This window comes from Anser brachyrhynchus (assembly GCF_964034855.1).
Source record: "Anser brachyrhynchus genome assembly, chromosome: 8".
Taxonomy (NCBI): domain Eukaryota; kingdom Metazoa; phylum Chordata; class Aves; order Anseriformes; family Anatidae; genus Anser; species Anser brachyrhynchus.
This window is the reverse complement of record NC_137702.1, coordinates 10,933,166-10,959,027: the sequence shown is the minus strand read 5'-3', so window position 1 is coordinate 10,959,027 and position 25,862 is coordinate 10,933,166. Positions and strand designations below refer to the sequence as shown.

Below are 25,862 nucleotides of genomic sequence, written 5' to 3'. Positions count from 1 at the left end.
ACCTCTGGGCAGCCTTGCTCCTGCCTCAGTGCAGAGGGAAGGAGACTTGTGGGGATCCCTCACGGCCCCATACTACTGCTTCCTCCTCCTTTCCCACTCCCCCCTTTTCCTTCTGCACGGAAGAGGAAGCAAGGCAGCCCTGTTGTTAAAACTTTCACTTCTGCCCGCAGACTCAGGTACGAGCTGCTGCTCCACAGCACTGCGGGACGGTTCCTTGCCAAAGGTGACGGTGAGGGACGCGTGCTTCGTCAGGCGACGCCAGGAGCTGCAGCCCGAGCGTGCGACGTGGGGCAGCGCCCGCCTGGCCCGCGGCCACCTGGCACAGCCACCGGGTCTCCGTTGGGTGTGACGGCCACGCTCAAGCACCGGGGACACGACCAGGAGATGGAAACGCTCCTTGGGAGCCCCGTGGCGAGCCCCGATCAGCCCCAGGACACCATGGAGAGCGGGAGGGCTGCGTGCTTGGTGGGACATGGGTGGGCTGCCCTCTGCCATCGCTGGGGGGCCTGCCCCAGCCCTGCTCCATGGTCCCCGAGCCCAGCCAGGCCCCAGGGTGCTGCCAGGCAGGGGCGCCCTGCCTTCGGGCACAGCCACCCCGAGGTTTTGGGGTGTCCTGGAGGAAGGAGCCCGGCGTGGGTCCAGCCCGGGCATGGCTGTGCTGCCACCTCCTGGCGCAGCACCGTGCCGCCCGGTACCGTGCTCCCCGCCCCGAGCAGGGAACGAGGGATGGGGGCCCCCGGGGCTCCGGGCACCGCCTCAGGACCACACAGAGAAGGGCTCAGCACCACCTCCGTGGGACCGGCTGCGACCCGCCGGGAGCGGGACTCGAACCCGCGATCCTCCGCACTCCCCCCCCCCCCCCCCCCCCTTAACCCAGTGGTGCGTTCCTAAAAACCTTCCGGGCGCTTCCGGGCGCCTCTCGGCGGGACCGGAAGCGGCGGTGCTCGGGTGGCCGTGAGGGACGCACCGTGCCGCTGGCCGCCCAGCCGGCGCGGGTGAGAGCGGCGCCGGGAGCGGGCCGGGGCCGCGCTGCGGGGACCGGGGGCGGCGGCCGGGCCTCTGTGGCCCCCTCGGGGCTTCCGGAGAGCGGCTGGGGCCTCGGCGTGCCGGGCTCCCGGGGCTGGCCGGGTCCCGGGCCCCGTTATTGGGCCTGGGGGGGGGGGGGGAGGCGGCCGGTGGGGGGGGCCTAGGAGGGGCCTGGGGGGGGCCTGGGAGGGGGGCGTGTATATATACGTGTATATACATATATATACATATATGTACATATATCTACGTGTATATACGTGTATGTACGTATATATAGGTGTATGTACATGTATATATGTGTATATAGGTGTGTGCACACGTGTACTTCCATGTATGTGTATGTATGTGTGTACACACGGGTGTGCACGCACCTCGCTGTGTGCGTATTGGTGTGTTTTATTGGCGCCAGCCCACCCCCAGGAGGGCCCCGCTAACCCCAACTCCTTGGTTTTCCCCCTGCAGAGCTGGACAGGACGGCGGTGGCCGAGGCGAGCGGGCAGCCGGCGAGATGGCGACGGGTGCAGACGTGCGGGACATCCTGGAGCTGGGCGGGGTGGAGTCGGAGAACACGGGCACCATCAACAAGAAGGACATCATCAACTCGGATAAGGTAAAACGTGATGCCCTAACGGCAGCTGCTCGCTTGCTGGCTGCTGGCTGGCCTTGCGTGTGGTGGGTGTTTGAACAAAGGTGGAAAAAAGCACGTTCCTGCCATATTCTATTTATTTTCAGGCTCTCTAGGTATACCAAGAAATGTTTGTAGGGCCCCACTCCTGTGCTCCCAGTGTTATTAGGACAGGGGCGTTTAGGATATTTAAGCTGTAGCTGTACAAATGGTGCTCTAGTGAGCTGGGCCTGGCCCCAGAATGTTTTCTGCTGTCTCTAAAATTCTTGTCTTGTGGGGTAAGTAGGAAGTATGTTTACTATCTAGCCCCCAAGCATATGTAAATAATATAAAGCAGATCTGTTTTAGAAGGGTAGAACATTGTCTGATATGGTTAAATGGTAAATGTCCTGTAACGAAGTGCTTAGTCCTTGTGTGGGCAAGCTGTTTGTTTGGGCTTTGGCAAAGCTGTTGCCTGTGGGAACGTGGGCAAGTTAGTAAACTGGAAGTTTACTTAAGGAAGTGTGCAGTCACATGCTGCGTTATCTGTGGTAACATGCTATGGGATGTTTTTGCCTTCTCTGTTCAGAAGGTAAGGTCTTAGCTGTTCCATGCTTTGCGAGGCACTGGGAATGCCAGTTCACGGCTAATTATGAGACCTGGAGGTGTTTGGAAGCGAGGTGGGGGAGATGAAGTCACCAGGAGCTCTCTGGTACAGAGATGGTCTTATCTGAAATAAAATCTGTGCATTGGTTTTAAAAACAAAACAAAACACAACACGCCCTTATCGCCCAAAGTGCTTCTCCACTGTCCTTGCTTGCTTCCACTGAGATGTTTGTTTCTGAAGAGAAGCCTAATGGTTTCATGGCTGCCTGGCTGGAAATAGAGTATGTAGTATATAATTGGTGTAGTGGAAAACTGATGAGTTTCAGTAATTGAAAGGTTGAAGTGTTAAAATTGCCAGCTATCAGCTGTCTTGATGAACAGTATGGCTAGTGAGCTGTTTCTGGCTGGATTCAGCCTGCGATGTTGTGCCACTGAGTGTTCAGAGTTGTGAGTTCTGTGACTTAGATGCGTTTGTCTGTTAGCTAGCAGGGAGCTGAAGGAGTGCCGGTGGATATCTGTGTCTTTTGAAGCAGGGAACCAGATAGGTTTCTTCTCAGATTCGCCTGGCTAATGGAAAGAGAAGGAAGGGAAGGTGTGCGGTGAGATGTTTCAGGGGTGTTGCAAGAGGCTGCATGCAGCTGTGAGTGAAACATCTGGAATTTCTACAAAGTGCAGAAACTAAATCACACCAAAGGCATAAATACCCCATTATCAGATGGAGAGGTAAACCTTGCTAGTAACAGTGCAGCATTTGCTCAGGAAATAGTTCTGTTCTCAATTAGAAAAGAAGCAGATTGATGCCTTTAAATCACAGGAGAATGATGAAGTACTTTCCAGTCCATTAGTGACTGAGAATGTTTAAAAAAAAAATTACTAGGCATAAAAACGTTGAAATCAGCAGGACCAGGTAATTTGTTCTCAACTCCTAAAAGAGCTGGCTGGGCTGATCTCTGGCCTGCTGACATTAACTTTTAATAAATCTGGGAACTTTGGGGGAATTCCAGAAGCCAGCATTCAAACAGGGCGTGTGGTGACCCATGTGTAACTGCCTTGGTTGGCCTTACATTGCTCCTGGGCAAAGTGATCGACAAGCTGGGAGAAAGGTATTTGATTAGGAGTGAAAAGGTGCTAATGTAATGGATGTCTGCAGTGAAGTTTTATGGGAAATACTTGTACAGGCTGTTAGATTCTTTTTTTTTTTTAATTGGGATTTTGAATTCGCTTGGTAAAAGATGTAATGCAATTTATGTTACGGTGTTAGTTTTTACTGTTGCAAAATACTATGATTTAAAAGTCGTTAGTGATATGGTAAACAAGTATATTAAAAAGGAATCACATGATAAGGGTGAGTAGTTAGAAAGATGGCACAATTAGACCAAATGCTCTGCATTGCTCAGTAAACCCAGCCCACTCAAAGTGTGCCTTGATAATGCAGCTACTAAGGTGTCCACCGGAATCCAGAGCTGATAACATATTTATAAAGCTGTGTACGTGATATGAGGAGGAACGTGGCTTAGAAACCATCAGCTCTGATGAAGTTTTAAGGGCTAGATTGAGTTGTCTACCTTGAATTCTCAGTGTGAAGATGGTATGTCAAAAAACATCTCTGCTGTGTAACTGGGACACTTGAGGCAGGAATGAGGGGTGACTTCTATAGGTGATTCTGGTAGTTCTGTCATAGGGCTGCTCTAAGAGCTTGATCTGTTGCTGCAGAACAAGGTGACAGAAGCTAGAAGAGTAGGAAGACAGTTCTTAGTATCTTTAAATGTTAGAGAAGTCGATTAAATTGTTTAATACCTTCATACAGAGACAGTACTTGCCTAGCTATCTGAAAGCAGGCGTGCTTTGTCTGTCCATGTCTTCCACCAGGAACAGGCACTCTCCTGGAGAAACTCAAGGTGTCTGGAAACAGATAGAAATGAAAACCATAACAGGGCACCAGGTTGTGTGGTTTTGTGTGTTCCCTCAGGGATTGCCATGTCTGAGACTAAAATTCAAATCTTCTGTTTCAGAAAAAATCCAAGAAATCTTCAGAGACGTTGACGTTTAAGAGGCCAGAAGGAATGCACCGAGAAGTTTATGCACTCCTCTACTCTGACAAAAAGTAAGAGAGAAAGAGCTTGTGCTCATCTGTGCAGGTTGGGGGATAGCTTGGGCTTTTGGTGTCAGGGCAGCATCCACTTGAAATTATGGACAGTCTTGCTTCCAGATTCATTGCCCTTTTTTCTTGGCCCACTTGTGTCCCTCTCTTGGACTTTGTTCAGTGCCTTGCCTCTCTCCTTTGAATTTGAGGGATTTACTTTGTGTATGAGATGAATTGGGTACGGGCACAATAGGCTAGTGCAGATGAGGTAGTGTTATTATCCTCCTGTATCTAATCCTATTTTTTTTTTTTGTGGCTGGGTATAGCACCTGCTATTATTTTTGCAACAGAAATTTCTGCGGCAGCCTGTATTTGGCTTGCTATGAATTCTGCTCTTGCCCGAGAGGACTCTTGCATGGTTTGCTTCCCTTGTGATTCTGTTCATCCATGCTGCGTGTTCTGTCCTCTGATGCATGTCACTTTAAATTTATGCAGTGAAAATTATTTCTCTGGCAGTATATAACAGTCTTCTCATCCTTTCTATCTTAGTGGCTTTGGGCTGTGCTTTAGATTATATCAGAGGTGATCTAGAGTTGGCTTAGAAGAGTTTGGAGGTATGTGTTCTTATGTGACCCAGGACTGAAGCATCTCGGGGAAGAGCTGAGCACATTAGCATTGCAGTCTAGGAAGTGCAAAACCTGGAGTGAAGCTCAGGTTTTCCCACCCTAGACATTTTGGTGGCAAATCCCACTCCAGAGTGTGAGTCTGAACTCTCTCTGGGTTTGTCCTGGGCTGCTTCCTGCTTCTCTTCAGCCAGTGCTTGTCTCCACCACAGGGATGCGCCTCCGCTGCTGCCAAGTGACACAACTCAGGGTTATCGAACTGTCAAAGCAAAGCTGGGGTCCAAGAAGGTCCGGCCTTGGAAGTGGATGCCCTTCACCAACCCAGCGAGAAAAGATGGGGCGATGTTCTACCACTGGAGGAGAGCAGCGGAGGAGGGGAAGGACTACCCGTTTGCCAGGTTCAATAAAGTAAGTGGGAGCACTTTCAAACAGCAGCGTATAAACAGCAGCAGGGAGCTCTCCTTTGTCAGCCTCTTGAATGCCCAGACAGGAAGCTGGTTCTTTCAACACGTGAAGGCTGAATTCAGTTTGGCAATTGCATTTTAAATAGCAGCATGGCCTACAGCTGTGCGACCTCAGACTATGGAGTCTCCAAATGCTTCAAGCTAAGCGGGCTCAGCGTGTGGTCAGAGCTTGCCAGAGTACCTCTGTGTTTCAGGGGTGCAGTAACTGATATGGTAAGGAGGCACTGTAACATTTAATTAACTTCTTAACCAACGTCCTCTTCCTGATTACAGGCTCTGGGTAGTAAAAGATATTCTATTCTGAGCGAGACATTGAAGTCAGAAGTCTTGTTATCTTGCCCAGTATGAAAAAATTCGCTTGTAGCTTGTTGGCCAAAAAGCTGGCTTGCAGCCTCTTGGCCAAACTCCAGCACAGATACTGAATTACACTGCGTTCCCTCTGAAATTGCTCCTGTGGTATCAGTGTGGTGCAGTCCCCTGTTCCTTGCATCTTATGTTAAATTATCACAACGTGTTGTTATAATCTCCTGCTGTCTTTTGTCCCAGATGTATCTGCTTTGAGTGGTTAGTGCTTTCATGTGTATGCACAAAGGAAGCTACATCAAGATTTATATTTCAAAGTCAGGACCTCAAAAATTAGGAAGGAACAGAGTTAGGGTGCCTCCATAACATAATTTAACCCTCTTCGTGATGCAAATCTGAAGAGGAAAAGGGGAAAAAAAAAAAAGCGTGTGATCACATGAGTCCACAAAAGCTCTGCTTGTGTATAACTGTATACAACATTTTAAGTTTGCAACCCACAGAGCGTCAGCACTAACAAAGCCCGGCTTCCTGCGGAGTTAAGTGCTTGGTTGACCTTGTATGTTAGAAGGCTCAAGCTCTGACTGATGCTTTCTCTTTTGTTGGGACGCTGGTAAGAGCCTCCTGTGGTATCTGTTCTCTGATGTCTAGGGTGGAAGTCTGAAACAGGACTCATTTAGTCAAGGCACCTACCTAGCTGTCTGTGTGAGACTCTGGGAGCGTAATTGTCTCCAGGACTCTGCCTCTGTAACAGTTTTCAGCTGAGTTCAACCAAGTTTATCAGAGGGGGCCATGCGTGGGTGTTGAATTATATGATTCTTGTTTCCTTAACTTTATCACGTACCGTGAACTTACTGACAGAAAAGTCTTCAGCGAGGCTGCAACCTTTAGATTAGTGCTACAGACTGCTGCCAGCTGCACAGGCACCATTATATAGCATTAGCAGCAAGTTGTTACCCTTGCTGTGGATCTGTGGTTGAGAAGGTAGAAGGCACTCGTGGAGTTTTGCAGATATTTGCTATATCAGAGGAATTTTATTTACTTTTCCAGGCTCTTCTGCTGGTTCCTTCATGCGTACTTGATACCTCTGCCTGTGTCACTCCCCTTGACACGAGCTCATTTTCCTGTGTAGTCACAGAGTTGTTCTGTGTGACTGTGTAGTCTTATCGGTCACTCAAGCTCTTTAACTTGGCTCCTGCACCAGTGCTCAGTTGGTTTGCCTTTTCTCTGTGCCCCTCATCTCCCACCCAGATCCCTCCTATCCATTGTGAAATAAAAGCACAAAAGCAGCCTCACTGGTGTCGGAGCACAGGCTTAGCCAACTTTCTGCCTACTGTTGGTAAAGGCTTAGAGAAAGAATATGAAAATGCAGCAAATACAGAGCTTGCTAGCTTCTGGTGGCTTTTACTTGGGGCTTTCTTAACTTGGAATCTGTGTTTAATAATAGGTGCATTCAGGGCAGCAATCTGCTTTGCGAATATTCAATGGCAACTAGTTCCGCAGGTTAATTTTGTGTGGTGTGAAAAGGTGCTTTCACTTTGTTTTAAACTGCTGCCTAGGTGTTTCATTTCGTGCCTGTGAGCTCTTGTGTTACAAGATGTGGTAAATTGTCCTTGCTGTGTACTGTGCTTTCCTTACTGTGACATGCATCTGCCCTTTGTTGTTCTCAATTATCCTTTCTTTAGAAATGGCTGGACTATGAGTGCATGCTTCTGTTCTAGAAGCACGGTGGGTTTGTACTTTGGCTATGTTTCTCTTTTTCTAATCATTTTTACCGTTCGGTTTGTCTTTTCACCACTGCTTAGCATTGTGCTGGTGTTTTCACAGAGCTGTCTCATGGCTCCACGATCTTGCCTGAGCAGTTTCGGCTAATTTAATGCCCATCATTGTGTGAGTTTACAGTGTGAAATGTAGGACTGAGAGGGGTTTTCTGGGCCATTGAATCTTCGTCTCGGCTCTTTCAGGCCCTGCACCATCCTGTCCCTTTCATAAAGTGATCAAGTTCTATTTGTTAAGCGGTTGGATTTTCTTGCCCCCATGCTTCCTTGGGAAGCTGTTTGTTCCAGACCCTCTTTGCTCCATTTCTCACTTCTAGGTTAAATTTTCCATGTTAAATTGGCATTTTTTTTACAAGCCAATTTCTTTGTCTGTATTTCAGCCGTTCTTTTCTTCCCATGGATATTCTTTTAATTCCGTCCAGCGTACTTGAAGCTTGCAGTCAGATTCCCTTTCAGGCTTCCCTTGCTAGGCTCCTTTCTCTTCCAATCTGCCGAGGGAGAGCAAGTTCCCCACGCCATTACTCATCCTCGTTGCTTGTCTCTGTACTTGTTCCTATTTCAGTTCATCTTTCCTGAGCATGGGTCAGTAGAGTTCTAGTTGGTATTCCAGACGAGGTCTTGGTGTGCAGCTGACACCCTGCCAGTTTCTGCTGGAAATCCTTCCAGGGGAGAGGGGGTCATACTTGCATTTTCATGGCTGTGTTGCATTTGGACTGAGAGCTGTCTCGTGGCTGGCTCAGGCTTTGTGTCTCACGAGTGCTCACCTTCTCACAGGAGACTTGTTCCCAGTTGCATGGCCACAAGGTGCTAAAACCTTAAGTGACTTGCATGAGCAACCAAGTAACTCCTAGAAGTGGCACCTCTGAAGGGTACTCCACTGTGTAGACTGTTTGTGGCTGAGGAGTTCTGTGAGCAGCTGTGAAGGAGGCTGAGGAAGTGTTTGGGGAACTGCTTTTTGCTCGTCTCATTCTCTTCTATGACCAGGGAACTGCCATCCTCCCTTCCATCCACTGCAGAGGGCTGTACTGGCTCTTTTCATCTACGTATGCTACTCTAGAAAAATATGTTTATCTTGAAGTACCCAGGACATCCTTACAGTGTCTGATAGGATGGCTTTTCTCCCGGTGGAAGTGGTACTTGAAGGCTGAGGGTACAGTGTGTCTCCAAGGGCTGTTCTTTACCTTCAAGCTTCTGTGTGTAACGATGGGAGAATGGACCTGAAGATGCTGTGTGGGATTCACAAGGATGAGATTTCTGGTGTAGGACTCAGGAGGGCACAGAAGTGTTGAAGAGTGTGTGCTGCTTACGTGCACATGATTTTTTCTTGTGGAGGCAGGACCTTGTCAGGCAGACCGAGGTTCCATTGAGGGAGTGGTGGGAGGGGTAAGGGAGAAAAGCACAGGCTTGTTTGAGCTGCTGCTTCACCGTGCGCTAGGGCTCACAGTAAGCACTTGTATTGTTTCCTTAGTACTCATGTGTCACCGGTGTTCTTTTCAGAGCCTTTGTAGGCTGGGGGATGTGGTGTGGGTTTGGCACCTGGGATGGACTGTTTGTAGCTCTGCTGGGGAAAGGGTGGATGAGGAAGGGAAGGGCGAAGATTTTGCTGAGTTTACAGGCCTCGGTTGTACAGCAGCCAGCCTTTCAGATCTTCGTGCTTGGCGTGGACAGTGCTGCAGAAATAGTAGGTTGTGTATCAAAGCAGGAGGTATGCTAAAGGTGAGGAACCACCACTTCTTGCTTGTCCCATTCCTCTCGAGCAGTGAACATGTCCCAGCCCAAGCAGAGTGGACTGTCAGAGCAACTGATGTCAAGGTATTGGTGCTGCTGTATGGGAAGAATGGAGGCAAGCTGGCCCAGCCTTGGTGTCACTGTCACGTTAGCCTAATAGTTTTGAATCCTGTTGTCAGGATGTGGGCTGGTGACCCTGCCTGTGTCTGCCACCTGGAATAGGTTTCAGCCTACCAGGCGGTAGTTCCTGAATGTCATGTTTGTGGCCCTGGGATCCCATGTTGTTCCTTATCAACTCCTCTGCCTGTTCTGTCATGCTTCCTGTCAGGGTCCTGGCAGTGCCTGCCTGATACTTTGGCCCCCCTCTTGCTCTTGGCTCCAGTATTTTGGCCCCTACCAGCTGGCCACGAGAGAAGGGCAGTGCTGTAATGAGCTGCCGCATTTTTCTCTTCCCTGCTTAGACAGTGCAGGTACCCGTCTACTCGGAGCAGGAGTACCAGATGTATCTCCACGACGATGCATGGACCAAAGCCGAGACAGACCACCTCTTCGACTTGGCTCGGCGTTTCGACCTGCGCTTCGTGGTGATTCATGACCGCTATGATCACCAGCAGTTCAAGGTGAGTCCCAGGGGCCAAGGTGCTGCTAGCAACCTGCTGTTATGGCACGTGCGGGGCTTGCTGCACTGCAGAGAGCAAATTACCCTTTATATCAACTTAATTAGGGGAAAATAATGAATTATTGGCAGCAAGGAATATTGAATTTCCAGCACAGGGCATTGCTGCTTGTTTTGTTTGTAATTAAATCCACTGTGACTTGTGCTCATTCCCTGTTGCATTTTATTAGAAAGTTAGCTTTGTCCCTGCCAGGAGAACGCTCGTGATTCCCTGAAGATAAGGCAGATGGGGAGTTTGTTTAACTGAGTAAATAGGGATCCTGCGTCCCAGTCTTGGCCCTGGGAGATGGATCTTCTCGTGGTCCCTGGGGGATTGGGATTTTTCTCTTGTACTACTCCTGACTTGTGATCTGACCTGGTGCAGGTTTCTGTCATTTCTCTGAAGTAGGGTTCATCAGTGGTCTGAAGATGCAGCCCTGGTGTTGTGATCCTAAATCTCCTGTTTCCCTGCCTCTTGGGGACATGGGAATCATACGATTCCCATGGAACAGCTCCAAGAGCTGGAGGCTTTTGCGGTCCTCTGAAACACTCAGGTGAAGAGCGTGTAGCAAAATGGAATAACAAGAGTCTGCCTGGCTGGCCAGTCCGAACACCTTTAGTGCTTGCAGTAAGGGAACACAGCTCAGGCTCCATGTAACGATGGGTAATGAATGGTTGCAGCTGATACCTTCTTGGTTGTGGCTCAAATAGCCGTTGTCTGCAGCAGCTCAGAGGAGGCCTCCGGTGTGCTTTTCAGAGTTTCTTGGTCACAGATCTCCTTCTCTTGAGACAATTACTCTTCTTGCATCCTTTTATCTGGAGTAGATCACTTCTGTAGTCCCCCTAACCCTCAGCTGTAATGTTGGACCCTCTGGTGGGAGTTTTTAAAGCAGTGGCTTTGAACTCCTGGCAGTTAATTTGCATGGTTCACTGAGGAACTCCCCCTTCCCTCTGGCTCCACAGGCTCTGACAAGGCTCCTTGCTGATCCGCCACCTAGGTGTTGTTTCTTACACCCAACCTGACATCCTTCATCCAGTGGGTCCTTAGCTGGATCCTGTACAAGGTTTTGCTTGGTTCTTTCATAATGTTGTCCTCTTGTGATGTCTTCCACAGAAAAGGTCAGTGGAGGACCTGAAGGAACGATATTACCATATCTGTGCCAAGCTGGCTAACATTCGTGCAGCTCCAGGCACAGACCTGAAAATCCCGGTCTTCGATGCTGGCCATGAGAGGAGGAGGAAGGAACAACTGGAAAGGCTGTACAACAGGACACCAGAACAGGTATCTGGGGGAACCACTGCCCCACAGGAATTATTGCAGCCTGGAGTCAGTGGATAGTGACATAGGCCAAAAGGTGGGAAAGAGAAAGGTGATGCTGTTTTCTTGCCCAGTCCAAGTACTGCTTAGAGATTAAGGAGCTGTGTGTTCCTCAAAGTTTGGGAGGGAGAATTCTTTTCTGTCATTAGTTCACTCTAATGACAAGTTCACATGTGTAATGACTCTGCTGGTCTCTCTCACATTTATTGCTGTGCTGATACTAGATATAACTACATGTTATGTCTGGGGAGGAGAGCCAGCTTTTCATAGCACTGCATTTGCAACTACAGCATACGTGAGCTTTTCTACTCTTTTCTCTGTGCTCAGTCTCCTTGTCTGAAGGTGGGATTAATCACTCGTGGTTGCTGCTAAAGGGTGGACCATGGACGTTGCCATACCTGCTAGTTTGTAGACTGGTATTGCCATGGATGCAGGGCGAGGCCTTGGAGCATAACGTGCTCTGCAAATTCACATTGTCTTCAGGACATTAGGCAGGGGACTTTAAAGGCATTTCCAGGCTGGTCCAGAGCAGAGTTGTTATCAGTAGATGGCCCCCTTGCCTTGCTAGGCCTCCTCTGCTGCTCCCATTGCCTTTCTGTGCTCTGGTCTGCAGGTGGCAGAAGAAGAATACCTCATTCAGGAGCTCCGCAAAATTGAAACCAGGAAGAAAGAGAGAGAGAAGAGAACACAAGATCTGCAGAAACTCATCACAGCTGCTGACACCACCACTGAACAGAGACGTGCTGAACGCAAGGCTCCCAAGAAGAAGCTTCCGCAGAAGAAGGAGACAGAGAAGCCTGTAAACACTTTTATTTTTTCCCCCTATTTTGTGCTCTGGCTGGGTAGCACGTGTTTGCTTCAGCAATTATAGCAGGGTCAGGCTTTTAGCTTTTTAAGGGAGAGTGGCTGGTGGATGCCTTCTGGCAGATATGTTTTTGGATGAGTTTTTGGAAGGCAGAGAACGGTCTGTCCAGTCCTTGTCAGAGAACTCTGATATGCTCTCTGTCTCTCTCCCATTTGAAAAGTGCTGGTTTAAATCATGTTTTCCTTTCCCTACCTGAAGAATGGGATGAAATGATGTCAGACAGTCATTCATGCCTCATGGCAGAGAGAAATTTCTGTCTCTGCTTCTCCAAAGGGTATTTTGGTACTGCCGTGCAGGGCTGTCACACAAACCCATTGTCTATCACCTGCCTTCTTTTCTTAGTCCTTGTTTCTCCTCCCTTTCCAGTTCCTGGGTCTCAGGAGCATCTCCCCAAGCTCAATGTGTGTGCCTCAGCTGTGATCAGAGCAACCCTGTTGGGTTACTGCGTCCAGTTCTGGGCTCCCCAATACAAGAGAGAGACATGAACACACTGGAAAGCATCCAGTGGAGGGCCAGCAAGATGATCAAGGGACGGGAGCACCTGTCCTACAAGGCGAGGCTGAGAGAGTTGGGACTGGTCAGCCTGGAGAACTAAATTCAGGACCTTTCTTAGAAAGGAGCTGTTGCAATGTCTCAGATATTTCCAGCTAGTCCCTGGAAATTCCTATCCATCCACACTGTCAGCAGAGAGCACTTGTCATCTTCCTCCGAAAGGGTCTGTGCAGAGAGGGGAGAAAAGCAGTGAATACTAGACACTTACTGCCAAACTAAGGGCGCCTAATAGCCACCGCTACCATAAAACTCCCCCCTCACCTCCACCCTACCCCAGCCCACATTCTGAATACAGTAGCACTGGGGACATTGCACGCTGAATTCCCTTGAGGACTGATCAGGTAAAGCTCACCCATTGCTGGCTTATCTCCCTCAGAATAAAGGAGCTTTTCATTGGTGGTAATGGGAAAAAAAAAAAGAAAGGTGGTGATGGAGAATGGAACTGGGAGGATGCTGAGGATGCCAAGGTGAAGGAGGCTAGCCTGAAATACTGCCTGTGGGGCTGGTGCCTGGAGGCTTGCACTGGATAGGCACGCCAGGGTGGGCAGAGAAGCAGTTTCTGTTGTTGCACTAGCATCATTTCAACCATGACAGAGTCCATTAGGAGTCAATTACCAACCATAGCCGGGAAATGTTAAGAAAAAAATTGCATTTTAACTAAGAATTTGAATCGGGAGCTGCATCAGCATCATTTCAACAAAGGAAAATCATTTACCAAAGAGTCAATTGAGGTTGAAGCGTTTACAGCATGTACAGGCACGCAAGGCAAAAGAACCCATTTAATTGCTTCTGTGCTGAGTGCAGTCAGAGTTGTCTCGGCTAAGCCAGCCATCCTGATTTACCCTCACTGCTTCTGTCAGGGTGTTCAGCAACAGGCTGGGGGAGCAGAGTTCAGGGCATCTGAAAGCCAACCTTCATCCCCAGGAAGCAGGGAGGATTGGTTTTGGATTGCAGCCCTCTCCCTCTGTTATATTATTTTATATCCTCTATACAAGGAGAGAGGCTGCTACCTCCAAAGCTCAAAGAGAACCCTTAAGAGTTCATGAGCCCTATTGGTAGTTAAGAGATTTACTTTTTCCACCATAGGCGTACTTAGAAAACTCTTCCTGGTACCTCTATTGATTGGGCTGACCACAGATGATAAAAATTTTTATGCCCAAACACACGCAGGTTTCTCAGCTCGTACCGTAGAGGACTTAGAGTTGGAAGCCCAGATGTAAAGAACTCTCGGGCTATTCTGGTCAGTGAAATGGGCCTAAGGTAAGGATGGCATTGTGCAAATATACATATGTTAGTACCACTGTTTAGGGTTAGGGCTTACGCTTGTTGGATGGGTGCAAGGCTTTGTGCAGAGCAGTGTACTTAAAACAAACCAGCAAAGTGCTTGAGCTTTCCAAAGATACCTTTAACTGGAGTATTTTTCTCAGTGAGTTTGCTTGGGATTTTCCTCTTCCCTCAGCTCTGACCTGTGGCCATGGCAGGTGGTTCTCTGTCATAGGAAACAGTGTTTCCCCTTCAGATAGCGTCTCTGTCAAGTCTTGTGTTTTTTGTTTCCTCCATCAACACATCCTGTTTCGATCTCTTTCAGGCCGTTCCTGAGACTGCTGGCATCAAGTTTCCTGACTTCAAATCTGCAGGTGTCACGCTGCGAAGCCAGAGGGTAGGCTGTTGTTCTGGTCCCCTGGGACCTCTCTTAATATCTTTCAGTCTGCCTGTTCTCCTTTTATAGCTAAAGAAAGTCAAGATCTTGCCTCTAAAATAAGAAAGGAATTCTGTAAATGTGGAGACTCAGAAACATGGAATGCGGGCTCTGTGAAAGCCAGCACATCGCCTTGCAGAGGCACCTGAGCTTGTTGTGTTTGTTACTGGTGTGCCCGCTCTGCTGTTAGGCACACGTGACAGACCCAAACGGGGCTGTCTGCTCCAAACAGAGCTTGCAGCCAAGTGTAAAAGGCCTCGTAGAGCACGTGCGTTAATAGATGAGAAGGTGAATTTAAGAACTACATGTTCAGGTTGTGACTTGAAAAAGAGAGAGACGTAAACGCATCTGACTTTTAGTCTTTTTATTGCCATTGTTTAGCTTTGGAAAATATTTGTGGGAAAAGCCCCTTTGTTCATCCTGTCATACAGATATCCGTGAGAACAGAACTTGCTGTTCTCTCTGCAAGACTTGAGGTCTGTATCTTAGCGACAGCTTTTGGGATACAGAGTCGGTTAAACCTGCCTGCCTGGCTGAATGTTTTTAAGAGGGGTTTTAATAGCAAAATCTTGTTTGCCTAGTACAAGTGCTTTTTTTTTTCTAGTAAAAAAAAAATAATAATCCTTAGTTACGTTATTGCAGCAAAGGTGGAGAAGTAAGTTCCTTGCCCTGTACCCTCCCTTTTTAGATCGCTTTTAAAGAACATTTTATGGGATGTTGTTTTGATGTCAGAACAGTTTTAGATCTTGCTGGGGATGTCCTGGGGCTGTTAATAAAAATATGTTGGGGATCATGCTGCTTTGACTCGCACATGCGCGTTAGAGGTGGTTTGCCTCTACAAAGCCACTGCTGCGGGACCTCTTTAGTATGGAAGCGCCACCACCTGCAGGTTACCTGTGTAAGCAAGGGGCTACAGCCTGGAGAAACTGAAAATAAATAAATAAATAAATAAAGCAAGTGATGGGCAAGACTGCAGTGCATGTGTTGAGATTTATGGAGATGTGGCAGATGTGTTCTCCGGCACTAAGATAAATAGAGTAATTTATGGAGATTGATTTGGATTTTGAAAACTAATAACTGATGGTTGATTTTTTCCTATTTTTTTTCTCCTGAAAAAGAAGCTGAGCAATAACCTGTCAGTGATGGAACCATATGGCAAAGTCAGCAGCCTTTCTGTGTGCCAAACAGGCCAATTCAAATCCCAGCCTTTGCGAAAATGGGTGCTACATGCTTCTCCCTGTTCCCTGTACTAGTTACAAAATGCAGCGATAAGCCGAGGCATGACAGTCTGATTCAGCAACATTCAGTCTGCAGTATCCAAGCTCCTGAGATGACCTAGAGCAGCTTGCTATGACCTGCTTGAAATTTTCAAGGAGGTAAATGCTGCTGTTAGAAATACCAGTGGTTTGCAAATTTAAAAAGACTGCAAATCACTGATCTAGGTGAAAAAAACCATACTTCCATGCTTGGAAATGGGAGTCCTGCCTCCCGCCCAGCCAAATGAATTCATTTGTGGTCTTTAGTCAATCACGTGGGTTATTTATTCAATTCTTCTCCTTTTTTAAAAAATGGGAGCTAATAGATTCATTTGCTTCACATACGGGTGATGGGGAGAATTAATTACATGAGGTCAGGACAGGCCTTTTGAACTGGTGAGAGATGCTGAAGTGCTAAGTGGTATAAAGTGGAGTTGACTGTCCGTGCTAATCCGAATATTTTACATGTGGGTTTTCCATGACAAACCTTCTGCACAGCAGTGGTGTTGCAATGATAAGAGTGGGACCTGGCTAGGACTAGGTGAGGAAATGGGGTGCCATGCTGGAAAGCTGTGCTCTGACAGCATTCAGCATAAGATATTTTGCCCTGAATGCATTGGAAAATGATTTCTAAAGGCTTGTGATATCCTGCAGTAAGTTCTTTTGCCTGAGGACCTAAAGGGTTCCTCACCTAAAGGCTTCTATTGTCCTCTTTTATTTTGTACTTTGCTACCGTGCTTTACGCCTTCATAGTTAGGTGAAGTTGGATTTTGCACTGAGATCAGGGACTCAACCTCTGTCAAGTGTGAAAAATGTATCATACCATCCCAAGGATAATAGCAATTGCTCTTTGATTAGAGAGATTCTTTTCTTTCCCAAGGATTTACAATTATCTGATAACTTAAGTTAAAATTAATATATAGAAATTAGTCTTTGAAGAAAAAGTTAGCAGTCTGTATTCTACTAAATTTGTTCCCAGTAGCTTTTATGACAATAGTCCAGGCTTTTCAAATTCCCCCTGTTGTTAAAGCTTACAAAAATCTTATGCACAGGCTGAATTTGAAGACTTTTATTTTTTCTAGGATTAATGGTCACTTACAGCCATTATTCTTCATAACTGAAAGTTTCTCCTTCAGCAGATGCTGAAGAGTAATCTCTTCTCCAGTGAGTTCGACAAGCTGCCTTCTATCACAATGCCTTCAGTCTCCTATTGTTCTCCGTAGGGCTGTGGCCACAGGCAAAGAAGGCCACAGCCCCTGTGCCCTTGCTCTGCATGGGATTTCCCCTCTGCCTCCTGACAGCACAGATTGCAAGGTTCTCTAATGGCAGTAGGAAGCTGGGCATTATGAAAAGCTTCATCTTAATGCAAGTCAGTGCACTGCCTTGGTGCCACGGAGAACAGGAGGCAGCAGCAGATGTTTGGGAAGGGGGTAAGCTTTTCATGAGTTTCCTGAAAAGGAATTTTACACCTTTGCCATTGCTGTTAGTAAAACAGTGTTATGAAAATAACACCAGGAATGTGTTATTAATTCTAAACGTTGCTTCTAGAAAACTTCCTGTTATACCAGATCTGCTCAGCTGGGAGGGCAGAAAGCCAAAGAGCCAGAGGAAATGAGAGATGGGTAGGGAATTTGTACAGGGAAAGGAGAGGAAGAGACTAAAGGGAAAGCAGGGAGCTATGAGAAAAGCTTTGCCGAGGGCCTGCCTAAGGGAAAGGAAAATGGGAGCTATTAATCTTGAATCTTTTCCAGGACTCAGACAAACCAACGGTAACCGCACATTTGTGATCTGGGCAATGCCGTGCTTCTGTAGGGCAGAGCTGAGTTTGTTTTGAACTCACCACAGTGTTTCTGTACCACGTCGTGTTCAGCTTTCAGTTTAACCTTTGACTGCGTTGTGTTCAGAGCACTTAGCTTTCGCATACTTAACATCTCCTCAGAGTGTTACCTTAGGTTGCTCATTTTCTCTCACAGCTTTATCTGTGAGTCTTAGGTTAAAATTAGCTGATGTCATTGAATAACCACATCAGTGTTTTTAAGAAGGAAGATGATGGATGGAAAAGGGTGGGCATTTCTCCCTATTCCTGCATATGTGAGGTATTGGTCTGTGTCCCTGCTATATCGTCACAGGTTTGGGAACTGAGGAGCTGGAAGAGAATTGGTTGAGTGATGTCTCATCCGGTAACAAAACAAAACTTGAGGGTAAAAAGGAGTTTGTAGAGATCTTAGCCCACCGAAGGGACTGAGGGATGCTCTAGCTCAGTCCTTCAGAGCTGCCCACCGTCTCTCGAAGAGGCTTTCAGCCAGCAGCCTGACCCTTTCTGCTAACTAGCATCTTGTAGACAAATTGCCTGTTGAACCAATTAAAAAAAAAGTAGAGGAAGGAAAATTTCAAGTACAGCTTTGGTACCCATCGATTCAAATTTTCACACTCACCAGCTTTTAAATATTTATTAGCCAGCTGAGCATTTTTGTTTTTTAGCACTGATTAACGAATAAGAATTTACTGTGGTAGTGGGGGGCAATGCATACGTGTGATTTCTTTTCCTCTTTTTTTTTTCCCTTGGAGTATGAACTGAGTGCTTACTACGGCTCCAGGATGAATGATGCTTGAGGGGAAGATGGGGTTGTATGTGTGTTTATTCTCTGTATTTGATCTGACCCACAATTAAATGGCCAAGCACACTGCCTGTTTACTCTGCGTCGCAGGCTGTTGGCTCTGCTCCTTGCCTGTCATTAATGCAAACCCAGACCTCATCGGCTGCGAACATGTGAAACATCTGTCTGTCCTCCTGTGATCAATACCATCCCTTCAGAGGCTTGGCTTTGGAAGCAGTTCCATAAAATATCAGTTATTTTTATTTGGATTTGATAAATTTAATTACTTGGAGCAATTAATAATTTATTTGTTTTGTATCGATTGCAGTCCAAGGCATCCTGGTAGGACAGTCTGATGGAGATCAGCGTACCCTTATTAGTTAGGAAAGTTTATGTTTCCAGATCCGAACTTCCCATGGATTAGTTAGCTGAAATGTGCTTGTTGCTTCTGCTAGCAGTTTTTCAAGAGTGAAGTTGTAAATTTTGCACTCTGCGAGAGTGGGAGAGAGTAATTTCCATGGGGAGCCTGGCAGAGGCATGAGAGGAAGGTAGCGTCCTCATTTCTGTGAATAAAAGTCATGAACAAATGATGCAAGCTGGATCAAATTAATGTTGTGGCATTGCCATCTCTGTGTTGCATTACATGCCCTTTAATTAGGGTTAAGTGAGTGCCGGTGCATTTCCTAATTAAATGCATGTCTGTAAGGAGTGAAATGAGATGAAAATATAGGAGTATTTATTTTTTAGAAGAACAACAAAAGGATACAAAATCTTAAATGAAGTAGGGAAGGTGAGTCCAGCACCCTTCCTCTGTTCTCATTCTTAGCTGAGCTGCAGGGCAGTTAATGTTAAATTGCTGGAAGAAAAATGCATCTGTCACCTCTTTCATGGAAATCTGCTGTGGGAAAGCATCTGGACCAAAGCCTTAGTAGGCTCTCAGGTATAAAGAACACACTCTGGATGCAGTAATGGGGTCTGCTAAAATAAGTTATAGTTCTGGAAAAGACACTCTTTTCTCAGGAGGTGGACAGTCTGTAGCTAACAATCTCTTTTGGCCTGCAGTACTGTAGAAGAGGCGTGTTGCTTCTGTGTTGGATCATCAGCTACCAAACACTGGGCAGCACCAGGACTTGGGGATTTTTGTCTGCCAGTCCTGGGAGGATTTGAAAAGCCTTTATTTTGTCACCTTTATGTGCACGGGCACCCTGATTGTATGTAACTCACGCAAAGCAACTTATATATTTATTTTTAGCTTAACCAATTAGCTTAACCAATATAATGATTGGAGTGTAATCAGTCACTGTAGTTTTTGGTATTTGTGTGAGCGTAGTTTCAGTTAAATTATTTAAGGGAAAAGCAATATCAATTCAAGATTAAGTGCATGTTTTGCTAGTTTCTTGGGTGTGTGTCTGATTTGGAAGTTCTCGCAGTATTCTTGTGCTGTGTGAAGCTGTCATCACAGTGCCACCTCCTGTGGCCTTTCTTAGGGCCCTCCCTGTAATCACAGCACACGTGTCTGTGCTTTTCATTTGGTTCCATCAGCTGCAGCTTAGGGACCATGCAGCCATTCCTTGGAGTCACCTTTACAGGCCTCAACTTGTTTTTTACACCTGTACAGAGCGGCAGGGCAGGGTTACCTGGGAATCTGCGGATCTGTACTGAAATGTGGTACTCCTAACGTGCTTTTAATGTAAAACACCGTCCAGTAAAAATGTCCTTTGCATTTCTGAATTCTGCACCATGCATTTTACTATTTTTTCCCTAAGGAAACGCTTCCTGTAGCCCTTTTATTTTTACCAGACTTGCACTGTATTTACTTAAGGCACAAGGTTTTTAAGGGGAGGGATTGCCATCTCCTAAATGACAGGCAGCCCTTTCAAGGTGTGAGGTCTTTGTCTTCTCAGGTGCCTTGTTTCTTGTCACAACCTGGATGCCAAGCTGGAAGAAGACTGACTCTGTTTCCAGGTTATCAGCCATCATTCACGTTGATTCCAAGTTACTCTAATTTTAGAATCATGGAGTGATTTGAGTTGGAAGGGACTTTTAAATCATTTTTCTCCAGCCACCTTGCACTAGAGCAGCTACTTGTGCTGGATCAGAGCAATCTGTGCCTGCATCCCAGGGGGGAAAGGGTAAGATGGTACAGAAACCTTGAAGACCTTTTTACCTGCATGGGTAAAAACCCATCGTGCTGAGCCATTGATGCTTCAGGACCTTTGGCTTCCTTCGGGAAGTCTCTCAGCTTTACCCCTGAATCAGTGCTACAGATGCATAACGGTGCAATAATGTTTCTAGGATCAATGAGCTGATTCCTTGCCATGTGCCTGAGTATTCTGTGCTTCTCTGGGACCTGTTGGCCTCCATCATCCTTGACAAAGCTATTACTAGGTATATTCCTCTAACAAGTAAAACTGGTTTAATTTGCTAGGAGGATTCAGGTACAGAATTTATGTTTATGCACAATTGGTTTGGGAATTTGTGAGGTATGTCTTACTTCAGTCTAAAAAAAAACCACCCTGAAATAACCATTTACATAAGTTAATATAGACATGTTTTCTTCTTAAAAGGTTGGTTTATTTAGCATTAAGCCTCATTGATGGAGCAAGTCGATGGTCACGTGCCATCCCAAAGTGATCATTGTGCTTAATGTGTTACATAGCATAGTAGAGATGGCATAGCAGTATGATTTTTTTTTTTTTAATCCTAAATCTTAGTTTGGCAGATCAGCAGGCACTGACGTAAGGCATGGGGTCTATGGCTGTAAGCTTGGGCAGGGGGTAGCGTATATGCTCATTGAGGCAGAGAATACCTGTGTAATTTCAAACTTTTCTTAGTTTTGCATATATCCATTGCAATTACCCATCCACTTCTCATTGTACGACTTTAGTTCTGAGCAGTTAAGCACTTCAAATTTCCAGAAATGTGCACATTCATACCTGAAATTGAATTTCTCTGTTGGGGTTTTTTAAATTCCGGAGCTCTAAGGCTAGAATACTTAATATGGTTCTTCCTTGAGTCTTAAAACTGTGCAGAAGTGGAGGCTCTCTGCTCCTGCAGAGTAGAGCCATGCAGACGGGAAAAGGTTGACCTTCTTTCCCCATCTTCAGCCAGAAAATGCGAAAAGCATTATTCATCTGAAACTTTAGCGCTCCTTCTTCCTGGAAACCCACTAAGCAATTCAGTACTCTAAAGACATCCATGAAGAAAGTGCCTAATGAGAAAGTTTTCTTGAATTGCTGCTGAAATCCATGAAGAAGGTGGTTTTCAATGTCAGTGAGCTGTATTATAATGCTGAACAACGGTACCGGTGCATAAAACCACAGTTTATAGCTGTACAGACACAGGTCAGAAGTGTGGAGTTCTTAGGATTAACGGTTTTAGGACAGTCATTGTTTAGGGTTGGGGAATGGTGAGTTTAAGGAAAAGACTGTCTTGAAATTGAATTAAAATGGATTGAAGTGCAGCATCAGGGAGCGGACGTATGAAATGTCCGAGTAACCGCTGATATATCATTTTGGTGAGAGACCAAACAAAAAGTTTTGGCACCAAAGCGAGTTTTTTTTTTTTTTTGGATGCTTTGAGCACCGAAAATGAGGAAATCTATGAGGAAGGCAGAAAACTGAGAGCAGAATGTTTAAGATGACCACAGAGATATGTGGGATCCAGCCGAATCTGTCCTTGTAGATCCTGCAAACCCGTCCCACTCCTAATGCAGATGCCCATGGCAATCTCTACCTGCCAGGTGGTGATGCTGTGAGACCCGACAGGGCACTGCTGCAAGCTCTGCTATTACGCAGACTTCGTTACTCGTCCAAAATATGCTCAAATACATTTATGACTACACTTAAAAGTATTACCATAAATTATGAAAATAGAATGACAAACACAAACAAATGAAGCTACTCTGTTTGGGGAGGCTGTATCTTCAGTTACTTCTTACCATGTTTGTTCATCTAATGAATTTTGCCAATTAACAATTAATTTGCAGTAGGTCTCCTAGTCATTAGTGTGAATTAGCGAGGTTTTGTTGGCAGAACGTCGTCTCGAACGTTAAGTAAAGGCGTAGAAAATCCTGTATCACTGAGAAGCTCGAGGGGACTCAGCCGTGAGAGCGCTCTGCAGCCATCTGACCACTCGGGGCCAACCCCAATTCTGTCCAGCCCTGCGCTGAAGTGAGGTGGGTGCTGTGCTCATCTAGTTAAGCTGCACGAGCCAAATTCCTGAGCAGTGCCCTCCTCCTTCAGGGGGAGACTCTTGCACAGGGGGGCTCTGATGCCGTGGCTTCGTGCTGTTGATTCACGCAATTTTCTGTAGCTCTTTATTTATTTTTCTCTTGATACACACAGTTCATGTGTTTAGTGCAGGTTGTTTATAGCAAGGACAAAAGATTGCAGTCCTTAAATCAAAAGCGACGTTGGTGTAATTATAAGCGCAGGCTGGTGGAGCAAACAGGGCTGTAGGGAGAGGCTGTCAAAGGAGAAGAGCATCCGAAATATAGTAACCTCAAAAATCCCAGCTAATCAGTTTTCTGACTAGAGCAATCTGTTTCCCGGGTATTATTATTACATGGGGACTTTAAAGATAATAAATAACAATAATAGTCCTGTATAAGGAAGGAAAGAAAAGGGCAAATGCCATTCACCTCGGAAGCTGTGGTTGCTTGCTGGAGTTCTCCGAGGAACAGCGTTTTCCTCAGCCCCTGCAGAGGGCTCGATCCGTGACAATGCCAAGATCATCCCAGGAGCTGCGGTGTGAGCAACAAGACTGCCCCAGGTGGTGTTTTTAGTAACGCAGAGACGGGGCCTTCAGAATCCACACGTCCCAGCTCACACATCCATAGCCAGAGAGCCCTTCTGTGTGCTGTGATCCCTGTGGATCGCCCCATTCCTCAGGAACCTGGGCAGCTGAGGCATCACCTCCAGCACACTGGTTCATCTGTGGACACCTGCTGAAAACACCAGCACAAAGAAGGGCTTGCCGAAGTCAGCTTGGGCCTGCCTGAGCCGTACGGGACACAAAGAGTTCTCCCCTGCAGCACGGCAGCCCAGCTAACGGACCCTGGCTAACAGATTATCAGCAGCGTTTGAGTAATAGACTGCTCATTTAGTTTTAATACATTTTGCATAGAGAGCAATCAGCCTTCATCAGTCTTAGAGATGAATTGGCTTAGCCAGCTAAATTCTAAAGATATTAGTCTGACAGCAGCCACATAAATCATAACATTTTCTTAATGATGGTAAAATTAAAATATACTCTTGCTTTGAGAAACCAATGAAGCCTTCCTGTTGGCAGGCCAGATCCTCCTGCCTGAATTAAAAGGAAGCTTAATTGATGTGTTTTTAAACTAAACAAACAGCCCCACTCCTCCGCATCTCCAGCGTTCCTGTCTTTGTAGTTAAATTACCTTGTCCTGCCTCTCCCCGCCCCATCCTCTGATCTTCAGGAGCATGAGTAACGACCTCGGCTCGGTGTTTGTTGACCAGGCTCCCATCAGACATGAGCAGGACACACATGGTGTTACACTCGAAGGCTTTGCTGGAGCAGTTGTATGTATTGCTAGTAGTTCCTTGAGCTCGTGAGAGCCTCCTAGGGGAGCAGCTTGTGCTCTTCCTTGAACCAACAAACCAAGACTTCCTATCATCTCCAGACCCCGTACTCTGGGCTGCCTTTTTCTTCTCCGTAAAGATTTGATATCTGAAGTATGAAATTCACGGCTGTGCAGAAACCCCAACGCTGAGCCAGAGACCCTCGGGGTATAAAAATAGGACAGAGGTGGCCGCTGGTCCTTACTCTCCTGGCTGTTTGCACAGGGGTGGATTTTCTTCTTTCCCTAATGCTCCTTTTGCATCCCCTGGATCAGGCTTTTTTCTTGGAAATTCTCCCCTGGTGGTAGTCCTTGTCCTTTGCTGGAGTCTATCGTGGTGATAATATCTAGCAAAAGGATGAGATGCTTTCTAGGGCAGGCTGTGAAAGGCCTGCTCCCTGGGGTGCTATGGAGCATCTGTATGCTGGCTTTTTGTCTGAGAAGATGGGATGGAGAAGGCAGGTTTTCCCAGCCTTGCACTGGGTTATGGAGCTGCGATGGGCCATATCCAGCCGTAGCAGAGTTAAGGTTACTGTTCTCACCCTTTGGGCGTGCACGTGCAGTGTTCCTGCTGTCCGAGGAATTCAGAAGGTCCAGATGGTATCTGTTGTTTTCATTTCAGGGGTTTTGGGGCAGCACTGTGGGAAACGTGTGTATAATTTGGGAAACTGATATTGGGCTGTCTGTTTTGGGGAACTTTAACCAGTGGCATACGGGAAGTAAGGCAACCATCACATCCAGTTTTAAGGTGGTGTAAAGAGTGGCTCCTCCTTCGGCTCGTTCCTAGGCCAGTGATGCAGGTTCATGGTTGGTTTGGCAGACGTTGGGGCTACTGATCCGTAAGTATCAGTAGGATGCAGGGTGTCTGCAGGCAACTTTCACCTCTTGGCTGTTGAAAGGGCAGCTGGAGGCTTTGTTAGGATGGTGCTCCCCAGGTGCAGGGGTGGGGTCACCTTGCGAGGGCTGGATGCGGAGGGACAGCCCGTGAAAGCATTGCAGCGAGGTGTTTGAGGCTGCTGTGCTGTGACTCAGCTCCCCCCTGCTCTGTCTTTTAGCATCGTCGAGGCAAGAATGTGCTTTCGTTCGTTCTCGGATGTATCCACGGGGCTCGGAGCCCTGTTCTCCCTGCCATATTGTGCCAGCTGCGTTCGTGCAGCTTGTAATGTAATAAATGCTTGGTCTGAGCAGCTAGCACTCCTGGCAGAGCCCAAATGAATGCAGAGGAAGGACCCTGCTAAGTGTATGCATTCTTCCTCTCCTGGCCAGCTCCGCTTCCCTTTCATAGCTCACATCTGATGCTTCCTCTCTCACCTAGCCCCTTAGCTCCGATGTAAATGTGTGTTCACACTTCCGCCAGTCAAGTAACTGTGCTCTCTCTGTCTCTCCCCTTTGTTATAAAGCCTGCTCTGTAAATGAATCCCACAGGTCTGGGGCTCAGCAGGTAAAAGGAGAAGTGAGTCTGTTAGCGCATGAGTCTAATCAGGCCGGCTAAAGCGAATAAAGTAGGGCAGCATTGCACATTAGCCACTGTGTAAATGAGCCCTTTGATGGGCTGGGCACCGCGGGAGAGGTTTTGAAGCCAAGAAGAACTTTTGTTGTTAATTCAGTGACACATGGAAACTGTAAAACAGCGTGTCTTGCACACACACGAGAGAGAAAATAAAAGCCCTCGCGACCAGGCTTTTCAATACCTGCCCTCGGACCTAGTCTGAAAACTTTCAGCCCCTGTCTCCTTCTCTTACCACTTGATTTTCCTTTCTCTCCCTTTCTTTTTTTGTTCCCCCTGCACTATAAAAAGAAAAGCTCTCTTGCCTTTTGAACTAGACGGCTGTGAGTGAGGGCTATCTCTGAGCTGTGTGGCTCTGTTACCTTTGTGTTCCAGATGAAACTGCCAAGCTCGGTGGGACAGAAGAAGATTAAAGCCCTGGAGCAGATGCTGATGGAACTCGGAGTAGGTGAGTAAAGGGGGCACGCGAGAGAGAAAGAGACACACAGAGCTAGCCTTTGTTCTTGAGATGGGCTATTTTTTCCCCTAGTAATACAGCCAGTTTCTTGAATAACAGTATGTGAATGGTTTTTAAAATATTTTATGTGTTTAAAAAAAAAAAAGAAAGAGAGAGGGTA

The 25,862-nt window shown here is 46.8% G+C and overlaps 1 protein-coding gene across 3 annotated transcripts in view; it reads left to right on the top strand.

Moving 5' to 3' along the window:
• Window positions 1-877: 877 nt before the first annotated feature.
• Window positions 878-25,862, top strand: part of DMAP1 (DNA methyltransferase 1 associated protein 1) — a 33,016-nt gene continuing 8,031 nt past the window's right edge. For 2 of the 3 annotated variants that reach the window (XM_080603429.1, XM_080603427.1), the window contains exons 1-9: window positions 878-995; window positions 1,489-1,636; window positions 4,249-4,340; window positions 5,155-5,350; window positions 9,674-9,832; window positions 10,982-11,149; window positions 11,799-11,984; window positions 14,191-14,262; window positions 25,621-25,693. In XM_080603429.1, coding sequence (XP_080459555.1) covers window positions 1,535-1,636; window positions 4,249-4,340; window positions 5,155-5,350; window positions 9,674-9,832; window positions 10,982-11,149; window positions 11,799-11,984; window positions 14,191-14,262; window positions 25,621-25,693 — 1,048 coding nt within the window. In that variant the 5' untranslated portion in view covers window positions 878-995; window positions 1,489-1,534. Of the gene's footprint in view, window positions 996-1,488; window positions 1,637-4,248; window positions 4,341-5,154; window positions 5,351-5,396; window positions 5,620-9,673; window positions 9,833-10,981; window positions 11,150-11,798; window positions 11,985-14,190; window positions 14,263-25,620; window positions 25,694-25,862 lie in introns of those variants that run through there. The other variant, XM_080603428.1, reaches the window with a different exon arrangement.